Source organism: Hemitrygon akajei, chromosome 18, assembly GCF_048418815.1.
Source record: "Hemitrygon akajei chromosome 18, sHemAka1.3, whole genome shotgun sequence".
Lineage (NCBI taxonomy): Eukaryota > Metazoa > Chordata > Chondrichthyes > Myliobatiformes > Dasyatidae > Hemitrygon > Hemitrygon akajei.
In genome coordinates this window covers 39,420,064-39,443,192 of record NC_133141.1, presented here as the reverse complement: position 1 = coordinate 39,443,192, position 23,129 = coordinate 39,420,064, and the positions used below count along the sequence as shown (strand labels likewise).

The window sequence follows — 23,129 nt, the reverse complement described above, 5'->3', positions numbered from 1 at the left end:
ACCTCTCCACTAACTATTCTGGTTCTTTGGTTCCCATCCCCCCGCAACTCCACCGTGCAGCATTAACAAACCTTCCTGCTAGGATATTAGTCCCCCTCCAGTTCAGGTGTATACTGTCCCTTCGGTACAGGTTCCACCTTCCCTGGAAGAGAGCTCAATGATCCAAAAATCTTATGCCCTTCCTCCTACACCAACTCCTTAGCCACGTATTAAACTGTATGATCTTCTTAGTTCTGGCCTCACTAGCACGTGGCACGAGTAGGAATCCTGAGATCGCAACCCGGGAGATCCTGCCCTTTAACTTTGCACCTAACTCCCTGAACTCCCTTTGCAGAACCTCATCACTCGTCCTACCAATGTTATTGGTACCTATGTGGGCCATGACTTTTGGCTGTTCACCATCCCACTTAAGAATGCTGAGGACTCGATCCCACAGGACCTCCTGTCCGTTCCTCTAATGAATCCCCTATCACCACAGCTCGCCTCTTCTCCCCACTCCCCTTCTGAGTCTCGGGGCAGACTCAGTGCCAGAGACCCGATCACTGTGATTTTCCTTGTTAGGTCACCCCCCCACCCCACCAAACAGCATCCAAAGTAACCTGTTGTTAAGGGGGGTGGCCACAGGGGTACTCTGCACTGGCTCCTTAACCCCTTTTCCCTTCTTGACTGTCACCCAGTTTCCTGTGTCCGAACTTTGGGTGTAATCACCTCTCTATATGTGCTATCTATTATCCCCTCAGCCTCCCGAATGATCTGGAGTTCATCCATTTCCAGCTCCAGCTCCTTAACATGGATTGTTACAAGCTGCAGCTGGATGCACTTCTCGCAGTTGTAGTCGTCAGGGACACTGGATGTTACTCTGCCTTCCCACATCCTGTAAGAGGAACATTCCACTATCCTGCCTGTCATCCCTACTGTCCTAGCTGAGCAGGTATAATGAAGAGAGTGAAAAAAACTTGAGCTTTTCTTTCCTTTGCTTTCTCTGAGTGAAGCCTCTCTTGGCTGAAGCCTCAAACAGCTAAAGCCTCAAGATCACCACTCTGACTTTGCCCACTCAAACAATGGCCTCTGCACTTGCCCCTGCCTCCCTTTAATTTGCTCTCACTAATCAATCCCAAACGCTGATTGGTCGCTGCTCAAAGCTCTATTATGCCGCCGTAATAGAGGTATATAGCATGGAAATATAGCAAAGGAGTTTGATGAGATTTGCTATATCATCGAAGACTCTAGCACATTTCTATAGATGTATGCTGGAGAGGATTATGACTGATTGAATCATCACCTAGTATGGAGGCTTCAATGCACAGGATTGAAAAGGCTCAGCCAGCTCCATCATAGGCACAACTTTTCCCACCATCAAGGATGCCTTCAAAAGGCACTGTCTCAAGAAGGCAGCATCCATCATTAAGGACCCTCACCATTTTATTACTAACATCAAGAATGAGGTACAGGAGCCTGAAGACCCATGCTCAGTGTTTTAGGAACAGCTTCTTCTCTTCTGCCAACAGATTTCTGATTGGTCATGAATCCAAGAACACCACCTTCCTATTCCTCTTTTGCACTATCTATCTAACTATCAATCTACCCACTGTAAATTAAAAACACAAGTGATTTTGCAGATGCTGGAAATCCAGAGCAACACACAAAATGCTGGTGGAACATGTGGATAGTCAGAGGCTTTTTCCCCAGGGCTGAAATGGCTAACACGAGAGGACATAGTTTTAAGGTGCTTGGAAGTAGGTACAGAGGAGATATCAGGGTTTTTTTAAAAAAAATTAACGCAGAGAGTGGTGAGTGTGTGGAATGGGCTGCTGGCAACAGTGGTGGAAGCAGATATGATAGGGTCTTTTAAGACTTTGGATAGGTACACAGAGCTTGGAAAATAGAGGGCTATAGGTAATCCGAGGTAATTTCTAAAGTAAGTACATGCTTGGCACAGTATTGTGGGCCAAAGGGCCTGTATTGTGCTGTAGGTTTTCTATGTTTCTAACATCACTGGAGGGGAATAAACAGTCAACTTTTCAGGCTTAGGTGAAGCCCTGATGAAGGCTCTCAGCCCCAAACGTCAACTATTTGTTCCTCTCCCTGATATGTTAAGTTCCTCCAGCATTTTGTGTTATTGTAAATTTTGTTATTTTAATGTCCTGCACTACACCACGATCACAAAACAACAAATGTCAGTGATTTGGATTCTGAAATAGGCCCTTCACTGCATTGAGTCAACACCCATCTGGTAGCTCTAGCAACACAAAAACTTTTATGTCAGGAAATTCAGTTGTGCAGTGCTGGAGTTTAGATTGCCTTAACCAAATCACACCCAGCCAAATCGTAAAACTCATCGAGATATTTCCAGCCATTCATTACCCTTACAATCTTGTCAAAACCTTTTGCATCAGAGAGAGACACACAATGAATCATTCTGTATGCAAAGCTCAGGAAAATTTGGACCATGCTGTCCTGAGGCACCCACAGGAGTATGCAGTCCTGACCTTACAGCACTAATTAAGAATACCAAGAAAATGAGAGGAATAGAAATTGACATTTTGTGATGAAGGTTCTCAGCCCCAAGCATCGACTGTTTAGTTGTTTTCAGAGACGGTGCCTGACCTGCTGAGTTCCTCCAGCACTTTGTGTGTGTTGCTCTAGAGTTCCAGCATCTGCAGAATCTCTTGTGTTTATAATTTACTTAGATCATGCTCTTCCCACTCCTTTAGCAATGCAGCTCCAACAACATCTCCATTCCTACTCCCACTCCCAGATAAACATTTCTAATCTCCTCTCCCACTCCTTATGTCTCCCTCCCAAATCTTTTCCCTTGATGCTGGGTGCGATTCCTCCCTCTCCTAGTGCTCCTGGTCAATCCTCCCAATCTCCATGGTCAATCCTCCCTTCCCTTTTCTGCACGGCTGCCTCAATCCCAACCCACCACCGTCCTGCCAGACTCTGCAATTTGATTTTAACCTCACCTCATTTGCAAAGCCAGAGGAAGGGGTCTCCCTTTCTGCACAACACTGAATTCAGCAGACATTGACACAGACTGTTCACCTTCCTGTGCCCTCTGCTTACTACTTTGCTTCCCTAAGAATAACAGGTGACATGACCTAATTTCTTACATTCCACACATACACTGTGTCTGGTAATCAGTTACAAATAATATTTCAAGGGTGGTTTTATGTATTCTTTGGCTGTTGTCTGGTTTATTGCGTCTAGGCATTTAATATACTCGGTGATAGTCTATAAAAAAAGAATGAGCTGAAACTTGCTGGAGTGGTAGCCAATTCTTCACAGAAATGTTAGAACCCTACATCAAAACAAAACCAGAATTATTCTGAAGGCAGCCTGGGAGTTATCCTTGTGGCTTGGTGAATAAAGTTTCCTCAGTTTATCTGTTCCTTATCTTGTGGTACTTTATGTGCATATGGTATCTGTGGTGTTGCCAACATTCTAGCAGGATTACATTTGAGATGACCCCAGGATTGAAGGCGCTACAGAAATGCAAGTTCAAAGTAAGTTTATTATCAAAGTATGTATATATCACCATATACTACCCCTGAGATTTGTTTTCTTGCATGCATTTACAGGAAAATAAAGAAATACAACAGAATTTATTAAAAACTATAAGTAAGGATTGAATAAATTGGGGATTAATACCAATTTATCATGCTGAGCAGAGGGAGGTCTTGAAGAGGTCATAAAACCTCATTGCTTGAGGATGACGTCATATCAAAACAGGTCATTATATTTCTCTTTTGCTTCAGGACCCTCTCAGTGCTGGTACGAGGGATGTCTTCTAGGAAAACATGGCAGAAAGGTAAGCAGTCTATTCTGATTCCAAGTAGATACTTATCTTCCAAGATGCTACCTAGATTACAGAACACATCTCATGAGGAAAGGCTGAGTGAGCATGGGCTTTTTCTTTGGAGCAAAGGAGGATGAACGGTGATTCTACGTAAGTGTATAAGATTATGAGAGGCATAGATAGAATGGGCATCCAGCACGGTTTTCCAGGGTGGCAGGGGTCTACAGCAGAGGACATCATCTTAAAGTGAATGGAGGAAAGTTTAGGAGATATGTCAGAGGTAGGTGTTTTTTTTTTTTTTACGCAGAGAGTGGTTGGTTACTGGAATATACTGCTGGGGTAGTGTCAGAAGCTGATACAATAAGGACATTTAAGAGATTCTTAGGCACAAGGATGTAAGAATAGAGGGTTGAGGGCTGTGTAGGAGGGAAGGACTCAACTGATTGTGGAGTAGGTTTACATAGGTCCGTACAGCATCGTGGACTGCAGTGTTCATACTGAGCTGTACTGTTCCATATTCTATGTTTTCCCAGCGATAGGGACACTTCAGGTGAGCACATTTTGGGATTGGCAGCAACAGCAGACTTCCCTCAACTATCTGAGTTACTGACCTTACTGGCATTGGCAACATTACCAGCCACAAGTTTTTGTAAGAAGGAAAGTCCTTCCCTCCGTGAACACGGTCAGAGCAGCCTGTATGCCAAGTACTTTTTTATTTATGTTTACTTTTTTGGTGAACTTTCTGTCTTAACATTGTTAAAGCCATAAGGACCTAGTGTAATCTTCAGTGCCCCTCCAAAGGAATCACCCCTTAGTTTGGGGACCACTATTCTAGGGTTCTCCCCAAAAACTTACTGTACGTCCCAAAGACAAGAATAAGACTGTCACTGCCTACCAGGAAGCTGTTTTGGAATCAAGGTTTACTCTGTTCTAACCTCACTCATGATGCCCTATTGCAACCACCACACTAGAGCTGGAACTGGAATTGGTTTCTTATTGTCACATGTACTGAGATACAGTGCAAAACTTACCTTGCATTCTCTCTATACAGATCAAGCCATTACACTTGATCTGTATGGACATACTTGAAGTAGAACAAGTTACAACAATGACAGAATGCAGAATGATGTGCAATAGCTACAGCAGGTGAAAAAGGGTACAAGATTATAATGAGATGCAGTACTATGTAAAAGTCTTAGGCACACACACACACACACACATATATATATATATATATCTAGGATGCCCAAGACTTTTGCTCAGTACTGTAATTGACAATGTGAAGCAGAGAGTGAGTTTTTAAATGTGTTGGGAATGGTGAGGGTGGAGTGCTGAGGGAAGGGTGTGGGACAGGTGGCAGAGAAGGAGTACCGGGCTAGGGAATGGCACGGGTGCAGACACATCCAGCCCTGAGACACCAGGTTAGGACATTTGATTCCAAACAGTTGGTTTATTGATCATTGCAGAATGTCTCTCTGGTGCTCCCCACTCCCCTCCCCCTCCATTCCCCTTTTCCCAACCATGATTCCCCTCTCCCTGCCCTCTTCCCACTCAGACCACAATAGAGACCCATATCAGAATCAAATATTAAGAATCAGGTCTATCATCACTCACACACGTCACAAAATTAGTTTTTTTTTGCAGCAGCAGTACGTGCAGTACAAAAAATTACTACAGGACTGTGCAAATGTCTTGGGCACCCTCATTATATATATGTGCCTAAGGCTTCTGCACAGAACTATAGATTGTGAAGTCAAAAGTCCATCTTATCATACTTTGGAATCATTCAATAATTGTATAAGAGAGGGGTAGTTATGGATCCAGAAAGAATGAGATAAACGTTGTCTTATAGCAGTAGGGTGGAAGCTATCTTTGAGCCTGGTGGTATATGCCTTCAGGCTTTTGCATCTTCTGCCTGATGGGACAGGGCAGAAGACAGAATGTCTGGGGTAGGTGGGGTCTTTGATTTGGCTGGCTGCTTTCTTTGAGGGCTTTCAAGGCAAATGTAGAGATGTGACTGGCAGCTATAGCTCAGTGAATGCCTCTCTTGAGACCGACAGAAGGCAGCGGGATCACGTTTCATTTAAAGCACAAAATTTAGTCTGACACTCCAGTGAGGAACTGTTGGAAGTGCTGGAATCTGGATAAATTGAAGCAAGGCTGCTCCCTCAAACAGCAATGTGATTATAAACACAAAATGCTCGAGGAACCCAGCAAGTCAGGCAGCAGCTATGGAGGGGAATAAACAGTCAAAATTTTGGGCTGAGATCCTTCATCAGGACTGGACAGGAAGGGGGCAGAATCCAGAATAAGAAGGTAAGGGAAGAGAATGGAATACAAGCTGGCAGGTGAGGGGCAAGGGAGGGAGGTAAAGTAAGAAGCTGGGAGATGATAGGGGAAGAGGTAAAGGCTCTTCACTTTTAAAGGAGAAGGAATCTGATAGGAGAGGAGGGTGCACCATGGAAAGAAGAAGGGCACCAAGGAGAAGTGATAGTTAGGTGAGGGGATGAGAATGGGTAAAAGGGGAGCACAATGTCACTCAGAGAGGCTAGCCCGTAGAGGAGGTGGCCCAGCATCAGTAGATAACATCCCATGGCTGTTTCCTTCTGTTAGAAGGAACCAAACAACCACTGAAATTATATTTAGCATGGAAAGATGAGCAGAACAGGAGGAATTAATTAGTGTACAAGCAGAAAAAGGCATCAGCTCCAGAGAGGGTTAAGAAAACAATTGACTCTTCCTGGCCACATGGCTGACAACTCTGCTCGATCCCTTCCTGGTCCATTTGCACTTAGATGTGTCCCTGAGTTAGATAGTGGACCTGTCCTGCTGAGACATTCCACGGAATTAGCCACTGCCAAGCTACTGACAAACATTTCTACATACATTAATGCGACAAAATAGAAGGCAGTTTAAGACAATTCTTACCTGCATGTCCAATGCTTTTTTCAGTCAAATAACCAGCAGTGAAATATTAAGTGCTCTCCCTCTGGCCTAGCATTTTGAGCATGGTTACGAGTATGATCCATGTTTAGGAGGTACACTCCTGCTGAAGGCACCATCTCCGCTCCAACTCATTACTGGTCGAGACAGCAATCGAAATATTCCATCGAAAGTCAAGCAGGGCAAATTCAATCCAATGCTTCTTGGTAGCAGAAGGTTGTCTTATGAATGAGGTTTAGTAGAATGAAAGGTAATTTCATTGAGACAAGCAAGATTTTGAATGGAATTAACAAGGCACATCCCAAGAAGCTGTTTCCTCAGGCTGCAGAGTCTAGAACTGAAGGGAATAGCTTTGGAATAAAGGATCTGCCATTGGAGATGTCAATGTGGAGACATTCCTTAGATGGATGGAATTCTTCACCACTTGAATACTCAAGGCTTATATTAGGATGTTTTTAGACATCAAAGAACGCAAAGATGAGGCAGAAAAGTGGAAAAGACAGAGCATCAACCATGATGGAGAAATTCCAAGAGCCACATGGCCAATCCTGTTCCTAAATCTTATGTTCCTAGAACACTAAGCCTCCCAGCCTGGGCTCAGGAAGGGACAGGACCTGAGAAGGAGAGGAAGAGAGAGAGAACAGTAGGCACTGATTCTGACCTTAGCTTGCTTATTAAGATGAATTGAGCCAATTTAGGGTTGCTAACGATTCAGCCCCCAAAAAAATGTGTGAAACCACCACAGATTAGAGGTTCTAGCACAGAAAAATACACAGAGAAAGACAGCTTTGTGTAGTTACAGCTAGAATCCAACATGCAGCAGTGAGAAGCTTCTTCCACAAGCAAAAATACAATCGGGCTGCTGTCATTGTTGGAAGCCAGCCCTGCTGGACATCTGCCAAGAATGTGAGGATGTGCTTGAGCACTGCTTTGGATCATAAGTAATAACACTGTCCTGCTTTTCCAGGCATTAGGGCTAAGAAGATGAAAACAATGAAACAGGCTGCAGGCAAGCCCCCATCCTCAGCTGGTGGAACTCTGCCTGCTCCAGGGCATCAAGAGCTTGAACCTCTCTCCCCTTGAAATATTTAGGGCAATTGCCACAACACACAGCTTTCCGAGGAAACCATACACACTGATCTGCTGTGCTACAAATGTGCTTACGGGTCCAAAACGAGGTCACACAGATGCTGTTTTAAAAGTCAGTTCACAGTATGGAGAGAATTCCAATGTGTACTTCCATTCCTCGTTACTGCCTGTGCAAAACAAGGTCTCAAGCTTACAGCTGCCAATACATTCCCAAGAAGAATTTTACTCCATTTGCTCGTGCTGTACTTTTCCTCACAAACCCATCCCTCCCTCCCAACCATGTCTATGTTACTTATGGTTATACAGAAGTGAATTTTTTTTGTGGAAATGTTGGTGTTTGCGTATTTGGCTATTTAGGCTTTGTGAGCTGTTGGCAAAAGGCAGCATAGTTCAAGAGGGGTCTGTTTTAGACCTGGGTTGCCTGTAGGTTTGGCACGGTTCAAAAGTTCAAAGTAAATTTATTATCAAAGGGCTTATATGTCACCCCACATCACCCCTCCCCCATGGGATTCATTTTTGCAGGCATTCACAGGAGAACAAAGAAATACAATGGAATCAATGAAAAACTACACACAGAGTCTGACAAACAACCAATGTGCAAAAGACAAACTGTGCAAACACAAGAACGAAAAATAATAATACTGAGAACATGAAATGTAGAGTTCTTGAAAGCAAGCCCATGGGTTGTGTTCAGTGTTGAGGTGAGTGAAGTTATCCGTGGTGGTTCAGGAGCCTGATGATTGAAGGATAGATCCATTGGTGTTTCCATACTATACCAGGTGTTTGACACGTTAAAATGGGGCAGCATTGCCATCACAAAGTACATTTCAGTGACCAGAGTAGGAAAGGTGGAAATGGGATTTCTCAACAGTTAGATGGCTTACTATCCCAGGACAACTTACCTGTCTAGGTACACTGCCTGAGGGTTATTGGCATCGCAAGACCCATGGCATCAATGAGCAGACGAATTCTGATAAGGAAATTATTTGCCAAGAAACACAAGATAGTAATTTGCTGTGTCATAAACGACACAGAGGCTGTGTACAAGAAGGGCCAGAGTCACCTGTACTTCCTGAGGAGTCTGAGGTTCTTTGGAGTGTGCAGGCCTCTCCTTCACATGTTCTACCAGTCTGTTGTCGTCAGTACAATCTCCTACGCGGTGGTGTACTGGGGCAATGGCATCAATGTGGGTGATGCCAACAGGATCAATAAACTGATTAGAAAGGCTGGCTCTGTCGCAGGAGTCAAACTGGACACACTGGAGGCTGTGGTAGAACAAAGGATCCTACGGAAAATCCTGGCAATGCTGGACAATGTTTCTCACCCTCTGCATGCCACCCTGGCTGAACAGAGGAGCATTTTTAGTAAGAGACTAAGACAACTGTGCTGCTCCAAAGAGTGCTATATGAGGGCATTCTTACCCTTGGCCATTAGACTCTATAATGAGTCAACCTATAGTCAGGGAAGTGATGACTCCCTCCTGTTAGACTGTTTGAGGTAACATTTTTTATTCTTTCTTACTTCTCTTCAAATATTTGTATATTTGTAGATTTGTGCACTTGTAATGCTACGTAATTTCCTTTGGGATCAATAAAGTATCTATCTATCCATCTAATAGTAATTCTATATGGGTTAAACATGTGCAATCAACGAGATGCTTGGCAGTCAAGGCAATTTTCTGTAGGTTGTTTAGAAATTTCATATGTACCAAGGGAGCTAGTTAAACATGATGAGAGTATGGGACATTTAATTTAGTTACAGACACTTTTGTTTAGATGAGCTATCAGATGGCTTACTCTTGTGAATTGTCTAGAGTTATGATATAAATAAATATGATTTTTGGTCTACTGCCCTGGTCATTCATCAACATTAGCATGTTTTTTTTCTTCCCTTGAGAGCTAATAAAAGTTCCAAAAGCCTTTTGGGGATAAACTAATGGCAGGAAAAGAACTGAGACCATATTGATCTGCAGTAAGATCTTCTGCTTCACCAATGCCATTCATCCAGATGAGGTTAATCAGAACTACCATCTGTTCTCCAAGGGACATCGAAAAGATAACACACACAAAATGCTGAAGGAACTCAGCAGGTTAGGCAGGATCTATGATAAAGAATAAAGAGTTGACATTTTAGGCCAAGACCTTTCATCAGGTGTCAGCTGGAAACATTAACTCTTTATTACTTTCCATAGATGCTGCCTAACCTGTTGAGTATCTCCAGCATTTTGTGCAAGTTACTCTGGATTTTCAGCATCTGCCAAATCTCTTGTGGTTATATCTAAGATCCAAAGCCACCCATTCAGTATTTCACAGTTGAACCCACTCCCTAATATTCTCATGTCTTGGAACAACACTTACTGTAAATCTTGGAAACACTCCTAGCATCTCTTAACACTCGGAAGCAATTGCTTCCTGCAGAACACATCAGGATTGTGGGAAACACTAGCACTGATGTTTTCAGCCCAGTAACACAACTTACTGGCACAGGATGAATAATCTTCAGCACTTAGTTCAAATCCCACCTCAACAATTGAATGGAAAAAGGTGGCCCAGTACTCTCTCTAGCCAGTTTACTAGGTGCCTAATGAAGTGGTCACTGAGTGTATGTTTGTGGTCTTCTTCTGCTGTGGCCCATCCACTTCAAGGTTCAATGTGTTGTGCATTCAGAGATGCTCTTCTGTACACCACTGTTGTAACGTGCAGTTATTTGACTTACTGTCACCTTCCTGTCAGCTTAAACTAGTCTGGCCATTCTCCTCTGATCTATCTTGTTAGCAAAGCATTTTCACCCACAGAATTGTCACTCACTGGATGTTTTTTTGTTTTATGCACCATTCTCTGTAAACTCTAGAGACTGCTGTATGTGAAAATCCTAGGAGATCAGCAATTTCTAAGACACTCAAACCACCCCATCTGACACCAACAATCATTCCACAATCAAAGTCACTTAGATCACATTTCTTTCCCATTCTGATGTCTGGTCCAAACAACAACTGAACCTCTTGACCATGTTGGAATGTTCTTTGCATTGAGTTGCTGCCACATGATTGACCAATTAGATATTTGCATTGATGAGCAGGTGTACAGGTGTACCTAATAAAGTGGCCACTGAGTGTAGCCTGTCCCACCCAATGTTAATTAAGGAAGGCAATCTGAAGACCTTACTGGTCTTGCTTAGGTTAACTTCAATCACACCAATGTGGCTGATGCTTAACTGTCATCCAAAATAACCCTGTAAGCCACTCAAGCTAATCTTAATCAGTTCAAAGGATAATTGAGGCTGAGTAGCAAATGCCTGCTATCATTGAATTGTTGTGAATTAATTCAAGAAAAAGGCTAACAGTCATCCTTCCTTCAATTATGAGGGAAAATAGCAATGTCAATTAGGAAAGTACAAATTTCTCAAGATTAATCAGCATGGATTTGTTAAGGAACAAATCCTTGAGGAGGTATTTAGGAAGGTCAGCGAGGATGGTGTGCCTGATGTAGTTTGCTTTAAGTTCAGAGAGGCTTTTGAAAAATACCCATCTGGTCAAAAAATGGACAAAAAATCCATGAAATTCAAGAGAGAATGAGGCAAATTGGATCCAAGGTTCTGTTGAAAGATGCAAAAGGTTTAACATTTGATTTTGTGATTAAAAGTTTGATACAAGTAGGATTGCACAAAACACATTATTTTTGTCCCTTCCATTTATATGCACTACTAGATTAACTTGTGTATAGGCCGTGATGGAAGTTTTACAGATGACTCAAAAATTGTGTGGCTGACAGCAAGACGCAAACATTTAGTCTATAGGAAGGTACAAAGAGTCTGGCCAGTTGGGCAGATAAGTGGCAAAGGGAACTTACTCCTGTGTAACGTGACATGGATCAGTGCTGTTAAAGGGCGTGGACACGGGAAATAGAACAGGTGGATTGGACCTTGAGGCTAGAAAGAAGAAAGAAAAGGGCAAGGATTTTATTCGGGCTTGGGTTCAGTGAGCTTTAGGCTGGTAGGGATGGCCAATGCCATAATGGAGCTGGGAATGGGGATGAACTGGAATCTGTGATCATCTCTGAGAAGATTTGAGGCAATGAATGGGGCTGCAGACATTAAGAGACAACGATCCCTTCTCCTCTTCCTTGTAGCAGATATTTCAATGCAAAAATATTCACAGAAGAAGCAACAGGTGATTAACAAAATGTAACAGTGATGTCCCATTAAATCACATGATTCATGTTTTAAGTATAACATACATTGTGAGCAAATCATGAAGATGATAGATTGTGAACTCCCCCCCAATCCGATATCTGCCATTAAGTAATTAAAATGAGCCATGCAGATTGCTGATATGTGGGAAATAAAGCCACTTTTGATAATGAGTTATGACAGGAAGTACAATACCTGGTGAAATTTGCTGATCAACACAACCTCAAAACAGGAAATGGACACATTTAAAAAATGCTGCAATGCTTTTTCTGCACAATTTACACTTTAAAAGCTGGTACAAGTGGATCCAATTTCTAGACATTAGCGTCTTCAGATTCCCCAGTTAGGTAATTTTTTTCGCCTGTCTCATTCCTTCATCTCCTGTCTTCCAATACTGTACTGCTGCAGCAATGTTGGAACCATTCCATCTGTAATTGCAAAGCCTGGCCTCTGGGTGATGCTATATCACTTATAGAGCTTTACCAGAGGCCAAGTTTTGCACTGATCTCTCCAAATGCTTTTTATTTTACAGGACTGCACCAAAACCTAATATTTTTGGCCATAATTGTAAAGCTACAAGCTGAATCACAACCATACAGTCAGAGAATGTAAATTCACTTGAGACTCCCAAGATCTATTGTTAGTTTGGCTGCATGAATTTACATTTAATTTATGTTTTTCTTGTGATGCTGTGTTCCTGAGATGATGCAACATTACACCTGTACTTGTGCAGACAATAATAAATTCAACTTAGAAAAAGATTTTTGAATGCAACATTCATCCTTAACTCACAGAATATCTCTGGTCAAGAAATTATTTAAAGTGCCTAAACGACTACTGCCCAGTGACTCTGACATCTACCATCATGAAGTGCTTCGGGAGGCTAGCCATGGCACGCACTGACTCCAGCCTCCCAGACAACCTCAACCCTCAACCCACTGCAACTTACTTACCACTGTAACACGTCTATGGCAAATGCCACGTCCACGGTCCTACACTCAAATTTAGATTATCTGGACAGTAAAGACACTTATATAAGACTATTGTTTCTTCACTATTGCTCTGCCTTCAATACTATAATTCCACGCAAACTCATCACCAAATCCCAGACCCTGGAAGTCAATCCCTCCCTCTACAACTGGCTCCTCGACTTCCTGACTAACAGACTGCAATTAGTAAGGATAGGCAGCAACATCTCTGCCACGAATATTCTAAACACCGGTTCTCCACAAGGTTGTGTCCTCAGCCCCTTACTCTACTCTCTGTACACTCACGACTACCTGGCCAGGTTCTGCTCCATCTCCACCTGCAAGTTTGCAGACGATACCACTGTGATAAGCTGTATCTCAAATAACGATGAGTCCGAGAGCAGGAAGGAGACAGAGAGCCTAGTGACACAATGTCATGACAACAACCTTTCCCTCACTGTCAGCAAAACAAAAGAGCTGGTCATTGACTTCAGGAAGGGGTGTTCTTGTCTACATCAATGGTGCTGAGGTTGAGAGTGTTGAGAGCTTCAAGTTCTCAGGAATAAATGTACCAATAGCCTGCCCTGTTCCAACCACGTAGACATTGCACCAAGAAATGTCATCTACTTCCTCAGGAGCGAAAGAAATTTGGCATGTCCCTATCAACCTTCACCTTTGCACTGTGTAACAATCTGATCTGTACAAACAGTTTGCAAGACAAGTTTTTCACTGTACCTTGGTACATGTGACAATCATAAACCAATGCCAATTGTAAGAAAAGAGGAAAGTTTTATCATCTCATAAACACGGGAAAACCTGCAGATGCTGCAAATCCAAAGCAGCACAACACAAAATGCTGGAGGAACGCAGCAGGCCAGGCAGCATCTATGGGAATGAATAAACAGATAATTTCCACAGATGGTGCCTGACCTGCTGAATTCCTCCAGCATTTTGTGTATGTTGCTTTAAGTTTTATCATCTTCTTTGATTGATTAGTTAACAGCTAAGGAAGATGGATTATTGGTCAGAGAAATTTAAAATTCCTTTTTGGATTCACAAACTTTTAAGACTTCAACTAAGCTAAGGTAATATCTGTGCTTGTCATAATGAGTTCAGCGATCAAAATATTGTAAATCCGACATATTATTTTGTTGCCTTGACATAGAATAGCCAATAAATGAATTTTTATGTGTTATGCTGACATAATATACAATTTCCAACAAGTGTCTTTGTAGGGATTGTCATTTGATTTAATTTACTTTCTAGTAATAGCAGTGTTTACTGCCCATCCCTAAATGTCCTTGAGACAGTTGGCAGGAAGTCTGAACCGATGCCATCCTTCCTGTGAAAGTACTTGCACAGTGCCTTTAGGCAGGGAGTCCCAGGATTATAGATACAGTGAAGGCCTGGCAATTTATTTCCAAGTCAGAATACCATCTGACTTAGAGGGAAATCTGCATGTGGTGATGTTGTCATGTGCTTCTAGCTGATGCAAACTGTGGATCTGGGAAGTGCTGCCAGTGCAGGCTGGATTCTGCCACTGCTGGCACTCTGCGAATGCAGTGGATTTTATAGATGGTGAAAATACTGCAGCCACTCTGAACTGGCGTGGACAGAATGAATCTGGGAGGTTCCAATCGTGGGCTGCTTTGATCCAAGGGGACATTGCTTTTTGGATCCAGAACTGGCTTGCACACAGAAGGCAAAGAGTGGTTGTAGACGGGTCATATTCTGCATGGAGGTCGGTGACCAGTGCGGTGCCTCAGGGATCTGTCCTGGAACCCCTTCTCTACATGATTTTTATAAATGACCTGGATGAGGAAGTGAAGGGATGGATTAGTAAGTTTGCTGATGACACAAAGGTTGGAGGTGTTGTGGATAGTGTGGAGGGCTGTCAAAGGTTACAGCGGGACATTGATAGGATGCAAAACTGGGCTGAGAAGCGGCAGATGGAGTTTAACCCAGATAAGTGTAAGGTGGTTCATTTTGGTAGGTCAAATATGATGGCAGAATATAGTATTAATTGTAAGACTCTTGGCAGTGTGGAGGATCAGAGGGATCTTGGGGTCCGAGTCCATAGGACGCTCAAAGCAGCTGCGCAGGTTGACTCTGTGGTTAAGAAGGCATACGGTGTATTGGCCTTCATCAATCGTGGGATTGAATTTAAGAGCCGAGAGGTAATGTTGCAGCTATATAGGACCCTGGTCAGACCCCACTTGGAGTACTGTGCTCAGTTCTGGTAGCCTCACTATAGGAAGGACGTGGAAACTATAGAAAGGGTGTAGAGGAGATTTACAAGGATGCTGCCTGGTTTGGGGAGCATGCCTTATGAGAATAGGTTGAGTGAACTTGGCCTTTTCTTCTTGGAGTGACAGAGGATGAGAGGTGACCTGATATAGGTGTACAAGATGATGAGAGGCATTGATTGTGTGGATAGTCAGAGGCTTTTCCCCAGGGCTGAAATGGCTAGCATGAGGGGGCACAGTTTTAAGGTGCTTGGAAGTAGGTACAGAGGAGGTGTCAGGGGTAAGTTTTTTACGCAGAGAGTGGTGAGAGCGTGGAATGGGCTGCTGGTGATGGTGGTGGAGGCGGAAACGATAGGGTCTTTTAAGGATAGGTATGTGGAGCTAAGAAAAATAGAGGGCTATGGGCAACCCTAGGTAATTTCTAAGGTAAGCACATGTTTGGCACAGCTTTGTGGGCCAGAGGGCCTGTATTGTGCTATAGGCTTTCTATGTTTCTATGAACCTTTTTATTTATTTAAATACACATCATGGTAATGGGCTTAATGAGACTGTGTTGACCAATTACACACGTGACCAATAAACCTACTAACCATATACATCCTTGTGGGAGGAAACCAGAGTATCTGGAGGAAACCCATGTGGTCTCCTTACAGACAGCGGAAGGAACTGAACTCAGGTTATGCTAATCATTATGCTACTGTGCTGGAAGACTGGAGAATTGGTTCTAGCTAAAGTCTCCAATTTCCAGCACAAGATACTAGATAGTGAATTCTGCTGCAATTTCCCAGCATGGAAAATAGCAATAGAGAAAAATAAAATGCAAATCGAGTTCAGAAAGGAAAGGAAGAATTAAGTCTGTGGGGAGATTATGAAGGTAAAGCTCTTTTGAGATATTTTTGGGAGTTTTTTTTTACCTAAATTCACAGGGAAAATCCAAAAATACCATCTAATGAAAATGAAATTTGATTTATCTGATCAATATGAATAATGACTCACGTGTTTTTCCTGATCCTTTGATGCAAATGTCCTTTTGATAAAGAATCACACAACAAGAAATTCTTAATTACACCTTTACAAGTGTCCGCTTGTATATAGGATTCCTATGTTTGCATACATTTTATGTAAAGGTTTTCATTGGCAACGTCCATGTGCATATTTAGAGACATAGCGCACAACAGCACAGAAACAGGCCCTTCAGCCCATCTAGTCTATGCTGATCTGTTTTTTTTCTGTCTAGTCCCACCTACCTGCTCCAGCACCATTGCCCTCCATGCCCCTCCCATCCAAGTACTCATCCAACTTTTCTTAAGTGTTGCAATCGAACGCACATCCACCACTTCCACTGGCAGCTCGTTCCACACTCTCACCACCCTCTGAGTGAAGAAGTTCCCCTTCAGGTTCCCCTTAAATATTTCACTTTTTTTCTATGACCTCCAGCTCCAGTCTCACCCAACCTCACAGGAAAAATCTTGTGTGTATTTACCCTATCTATACCTCTCATAATTTTGCATACCTTTAGCTCTCTCCTTATTCTCCTGAGCTCCAGGGATAAAGTCCTAACCGATTTAACATTTCCTTATAACTCAGGTGTTCAAGTCCTGGCAATAATGAGCATTTCTTAGACTAATACAAATATTTAATTAACATGTAGTCCCCAACATTCTCCTGTGGTTAGTGTAGTGTTGCCTCTGTAATTATGGCAGGATAATTTACAGGGCTGATTTTCATTACTATTGTGGATAATGCAATTTGTAGGGGAAATACTGTACATACAAGTGATAGAACACTTAACTTCAAAATGTAAACAAAATTACCCACTTACTCTTTACTTCTGTCTTTTGATCTCATTTCAGAATCAGAACTAGGGAGGGATCAAGCCAGTCTTGATTTTAAGGGGCTGTTTAAGAAAAAGATAACTGGCATATATTATGATAAATAAAAGATATGCACATTCTGTGAATATACATCGGTGTACATGAGTACATATCAGAATTAGAATCTGATTTATAATTACTGACGTACATCATGAAATTTGTTGTTTTGTGGCAGCTGTACAGTGCAAGAAATAAAAATTACTTTAAGTTACATATAGAAATAAATAACGCAAAAGATGAATAACAAGGTCATGTTCATAGACCTTTCGGAAATACTATGGAGGAAGAAGCTATTCTTAAATTATTGAGTGTGGATTTTTAATATTGCCTCCCTGATGGTAGTAATGTGAAGAGGGAATGTCCTGGATGGGGAGGGTCATTAAAGAGGGATACTGCCTTCTTGAGGCACCACCTCTTGAAGATGTTCTCAATGGCGGGGGGGGGGGGGGGAGGTGGTGGTGGTGGTGGTGGTGGTGGTGGTGGTGGTGTGTGTGTGTGTGTGTGTGTGTGTGTGTGTGTGTGTGTGTGTGTGTGTGTGTGTGTGTGTGTGTGTGTGTGTGTGTGTGTGTGTGTGTGTGTGTGTGTGTGTGTGTGTGTGTGTGTGTGTGTGTGTGTGTGTTTATAAACTCAGTTAAAAGTTTGTGAGCGCATTAGGGGATTTTCAGAATGAGTAGGAAAGCAGGCCAATACTGTTAAGGTCCAAAGGTAGGTCACCACATTGAACTTGCTCTCGGCTAAGGGAAGAACATTGATCGCAATGGTTCTTCGTGGTGTGAGAAGCCATTGACAATAAGGATACAAAAGCCAAAAAAAGCTGCAGATGCTGAAAATCCTACAGAAACTGAAAGTGCTGAAAATACAGGCGTCCCCCGCTTTACGAATGTTCGCTTTACACTACTTCACTTTTACAAAAGACCTACATTAGTAACCTGTTTTCACATTACAAAGAGGATTTTTGCTTTTATGAATATTTTATCCATATAAATTAATGGTTCTTTGCTTTATGCCATTTCGGCTTAAGAAAGGTTTCATAGGAACGCTCTACTTTTGTAAGGGAAGTGGGGGGAACACCTGTACTCGGCAGGTCTGACAAATTGATAATCTGTCATGAGATGAAATGCTCATCGATCTGAAACGTTTACTCTGTCTCTCCCTTCACACAGGCTGCCTGCCCTGCTGAGCATTCCCAGTATTTCTGCTTTTCAGAGATGGATAAGCTACCGGTACATTATTCAGTTTAAGATGATGTGAGGACAAAGTTGTAAAATTGCAGTGAGACCAGAATTCTAAAGAAATTTATTTTCTACTCTTTAGCTGATGAGTGGAGTAAAGTTTAGGAAAGCGCCCAATAAATGAAGTGCACTGATATCTGACTAAGAAACCAGGAAGGAAGGAAGGAAAGCCATAAACTTTGTCTTCTTTTCAAGAATCTGGTTAGCATGCCATTTATAGCTTATGAATGTAATGGTACCTGTCCTTCTGCAGCCACCTGGATGCCAGCACAAAGAACTCAATCACTTAAGCTATTACAATAAATTTTCATTGGCATCCCTTGGGAAGTTATTTTGGAGTGTTCACTTTGTGAAGGCTAATTTAACTCTTTGGTTACTCATCTCCCTGAGGAGATAAAATATGTTGAACTGATTATGGACTATGTTTTATTGTTGAAAGGAATCCTGTACCTAACAATATAATGACATTAAGATGGGTGAACCTTATTTATAAGCTGTCCATTGGAAATTCTGTAAATGCAGAAAGCTCCCTTTGTCTTAGCTTAATATTTATAAGTCAAAGTCAAGTTTATTGTCATTTGTACAAGTACATTTATGCAAAGGTGCCATAAAAAACTTACAGCAGCATCACAGGGACATAGTATCAGATGCACAACATTCACCTAAACATAAATTATACAAAATATAATGGGTAATTTTGGGACATGTCACTTTATGGCTTTGTCCCCAAATGACTGGCACACTACGGTGAGTGACGATTTAATTTCCAAGTCTGTCCTCTCACCATGCAGAGCTTCATGCTAGAAACACGTTACCCTGATATTAGTACAGTCTAATAGATAGATACTTTATTGATCCCAAAGGAAATTACTGTGTCATAGTAGCATTAGAAGTGCACAGATCTACAAATATACAAATTATTAGAAGAGAAGTAAGAAAGAAGAAAAAATAAGTTTCCTCAAACAGTCTAACAGGAGGGGGCCATCACTTCCCTGGCTATAGGTTGACTCGCTATAGAGTCTAATGGCCGAGAGTAAGAATGACCTCATATAACGCTCTTTGGAGCAGCGCGGTTGTCTTAGTCTATTACTAAAAGTGTTCCGCTGTTCAGCCAGGGTGGGATGCAGAGGGTGAGAAACATTGTGCAGAATTGCCAGGATTTTCCGTAGGGTCCTTTGTTCTACCACAGCCTCCAGTGTGTCCAGTTTGACTCCTATAACAGAACCAGCCTTTCTAATCAGTTTATTGAGCCTGTTGGCATCACCCGTGTTGATGCCATTGCCCCAGCACACCACCACATAGAAGACTGTACTGGCAACAACAGACTGTTAGAACATGTGAAGGAGAGGCCTGCACACTCCAAAGGATCTCAGTCTCCTCAGGAAGTAGAGGCGACTCTGGCCCTTCTTGTACACAGCCTCTGTGTTGGTGCTCCACTCAAGTCTGTCATCCAGGTGCACCCCCAGGTACTTGTAGGTCCTCATCACATCTGTGTCCTCACCATCAATAGTAACAGGGAGCAGTGCAGGCTTGGTCTTCCTCAAGTCCATCACCATCTCCTTTGTCTTACTGATGTTGAGCTGCAGATGATTCAGCTTGCACCATTTGACAAAGTCCTCCACCAGGGCCCTGTATTCATCCTCCCATCCTCCCTTTATACACCCAACGATTGCTGAGTCATCAGAGAATTTCTGCAGATGACATGACTCAGTGTTGTATCTAAAGTCTGAGGTATACAGGGTAAACAGGAAGGGAACCAGTACAGTCCCCTGTGGGGTCCCAGTGCTGCTTATAGCCATGTCTGACACACAGCTCTGAAGCTGCACAAACTGTGGTCTGACAGTCAGGAAGTCCATTATCCAGGATACAATGGAAGTGCCAACCTGCGTTGAACGGAGCTTTACTCCCAGCAATGAGGCCTGTGTTGTATTGAAGGCACTTGAGAAATCAAAAAACATGATTCTCACAGTGCTACCCTGCTTATCCAAATGGGAGTAGGCTCTGCTCAGCAGGTAGATGAGTGCATCATCGACTCCAATGAAGGCATACTGCAGTGAATCAAGGACTAATCTGATCAGGGGCCAGAATTGAGCCAGGACCAGCCTCTCTGGGGTCTTCATGATGAGTGAGGTCAGGGCCACTGGACGGAACTCACTCAAGACTTTCAGTTGGCCCGTCTTGTGTACTGGGACCACACATGATGTTTTCCACACTTTCCAGACTAAGACTCAGACTGAAAACATGCTGGAGAACTCCACACAGCTGCTCAGCACACTCCTTCAGGACCCAGGGGTTCACTCCATGCGGTCCTAATGCTTTGCTGTGTCTGTTTCCCCTTCTCACCTGCTCAGTAGTGAAGGTGAGTCCATAATGACTGGAGAGTTGGTGAAAGGTGGGGACTGGGGGAGGTGAAGATCGGGATGATAGCAGTTGGTATGTGGGGGTGTGGATGGGAGGTGCAGGGCAAGGAGGGGATGTAGTTAGTGGTGGCCTGTGTTGTTCATCCATGTGTTGAACTGGAGGGGGGAGGAGGGAGGAGGGGAGCAGTGAATGCCTCAGCACCTGGACTGGTGAGCCTTGGTTACCAATGCAACACAAGCAGAACTCTGGCTTCGACAGTACTGCATAGTCACTTGCAATTACACTATGAGGTTTTTTTATTTTAGTATTCATCTTGTGATGTTTGAGCAGGGTCTTTATGTATTCCCTTTTAATCTCCAGCTTCAGGGATCTAAGAGACAGACTCACTTGAAGGAGCTTGCAGTTTTAATAGTGTCAGTAGGGGTGAAATTTCTCTACCTAAGTATTGCAAATCAGAAATCAGATTCAGAGTGGGAAGAAAGTTCAAAGTACATTTATTATCGAAGTATGTATACCATATACAACCTTGAGATTCATCTCCTTATAGGCAGCCACAAAACAAAGAAACCCAAAAGAACTCATAAAGAAAAGGCCGTCAAACACCCAGTGTGCGGAGAGAAAAAAAAACTTGTGCAAACAGTAAAAGTAAGGAAATGGCATTCGGAACAAAAGTGTGTCCATAGACATGGAGCCCAGAGCAGCTGGAACAGGCCACAGCCTCAACCTTGGTTTGTGCAGAACTACTGTATGTTAAACAGCAATCCTGTACAAAGGTAGATAACATACGCTGAATGAATATTCGTAATGCATGTACCAAATCTCAGCAATTGACACCCCACATTAGTCTCTCACATCACTGCACTTCCAATCACCTTGAGTCTCAGTTCAGAAATTTTTAGCCTCTGAAAAAAAAACTCATCCTAATTGGTCAAGTTCATAGATAACCGTTGCTGCATTGAAAACAGATAAGTAACATAATCTGTGTTCTTAAATACATCTGTGAGAAAGAGATTTAGACGGAAATTAATTTATGGCTTTGAAAAGGAGTATATAAACAGATATGTGGAAAAACACCCAGGGCAGACATCTCCAGTTGAAGAAAAGGCCTTTTTACAGTCATTTTACAGTCAGTGAAACAACTGAAACGTACTGTTTATAAACAGTCACTCCATTCCCCTTCTCACCTTCTCACCAAGGTGAGAAGAGGAAACAGGAATAAACAGTCAATATTTTGGGCTGGGACCCTTCAACAGGACTGGAAAGGAAGAGGCTGAAAACAGAATAAGAAGGTGGGGGGAGGGGAGTGGAAGGAGTACAATTTGGCAGGTGATAAATGAGACTAGGTGAAGGGGCAAGTGGGTGGGTGAGGGAAGGGAGATAAAATAAGAAGCTAGAAGGTGATAGGTTGAAGAGGTAAAGGGTTGAAGAAGAAGAAATCTAATAGGAGAGGAGAGTGAAGATGGACAAAATGGAAGAAGGATGGTAACCAGAAAGAGGTGATGGGCAGGTGTGTATAAAAGAAGGGGAGACAGAATGAAAAAAGAGAGATGAAGGGAAGGGGGAAAATCACCAGAGGTTAAGAGAAATTGATGTTCATGCTATCAGGTTCAAAGTTATAATGTGTTTGTAAGCATTTAATGGCAGCAGAAGGAAGAATTTTGGCCAGGTTATTGGAAAGAATCTTCAGTAAATTAATGCCTGGAAGAATTTTAAAGCTAAATGGAACCTCTCTCTCTTATACTTTATCCAAGGGATGGTGCACTAGACAGGTGCATTGGAAAACTAGCCTGGTTTATGCGCCAGAGTGAGGCTTCAAACCACATTTCAAGTGAGAGATGTGAAGTGTACCAGGAAGCTACAAATGAGTTAGGTCAATTGTTCCCTTCTTATAAAGTATTCCTAACAATTCCAAGTTCAATGTTTCCAAATGTGACTAGGCTCAGAAATTACTGTTTATCTGGGGGGGGTGGGGGGAGGGAGGAGAGAGAGAGAGAGAGAGAGAGAGAGAGAGAGAGAGAGAGAGAGAGAGAGCGAGAGAGAGAGAGAGAGAGAGAGAGAGTGAACGTGACTTAGTAATGTTAGATGAGGGTGTAGAATCATTACTTTTCTTGTATTTTCCCTGTAGTTTAATGTTTTTATGCCTGCTTATAATTGTTATAATCACCTATATACATACAATTGTTCAGTAAATTTTCTCATAATTGTAGCACAGCTGATTCTGTATTTCTAGAAGCTTCTCAGCTTTTCTGCAGCAGGTGTCACACCACTTCAATCTGGCTATTTTTAGGTTAATTGTTAACACTGGAAGATGCTGTCATTTCTAGTCTGAGTATGAGGTGACCACAACTTCTTTTCCTTTGTCCTTTCTCTCGATGTTTGCTCTTTGTTCTTGTAACACTTAATACAATGGCTGTAACCACCAATTTTAA

The 23,129-nt window shown here is 42.5% G+C and overlaps 1 protein-coding gene across 12 annotated transcripts in view; it reads right to left on the bottom strand.

Moving 5' to 3' along the window:
• The window catches only part of LOC140741337 (thyroid hormone receptor alpha), a 502,247-nt gene that overhangs the window by 146,458 nt on the left and 332,660 nt on the right, over window positions 1-23,129 (bottom strand). Inside the window, exon 2 of one of the 12 annotated variants that reach the window (XM_073071443.1) lies at window positions 17,056-17,130. The exons of 9 other annotated variants lie outside the window; for them this stretch is intronic. In XM_073071443.1, coding sequence (XP_072927544.1) covers window positions 17,056-17,081 — 26 coding nt within the window. In that variant the 5' untranslated portion in view covers window positions 17,082-17,130. Of the gene's footprint in view, window positions 1-6,727; window positions 6,830-12,214; window positions 12,309-17,055; window positions 17,131-23,129 lie in introns of those variants that run through there. 2 more of the 12 variants (XM_073071447.1, XM_073071446.1) reach the window with 2 other exon arrangements.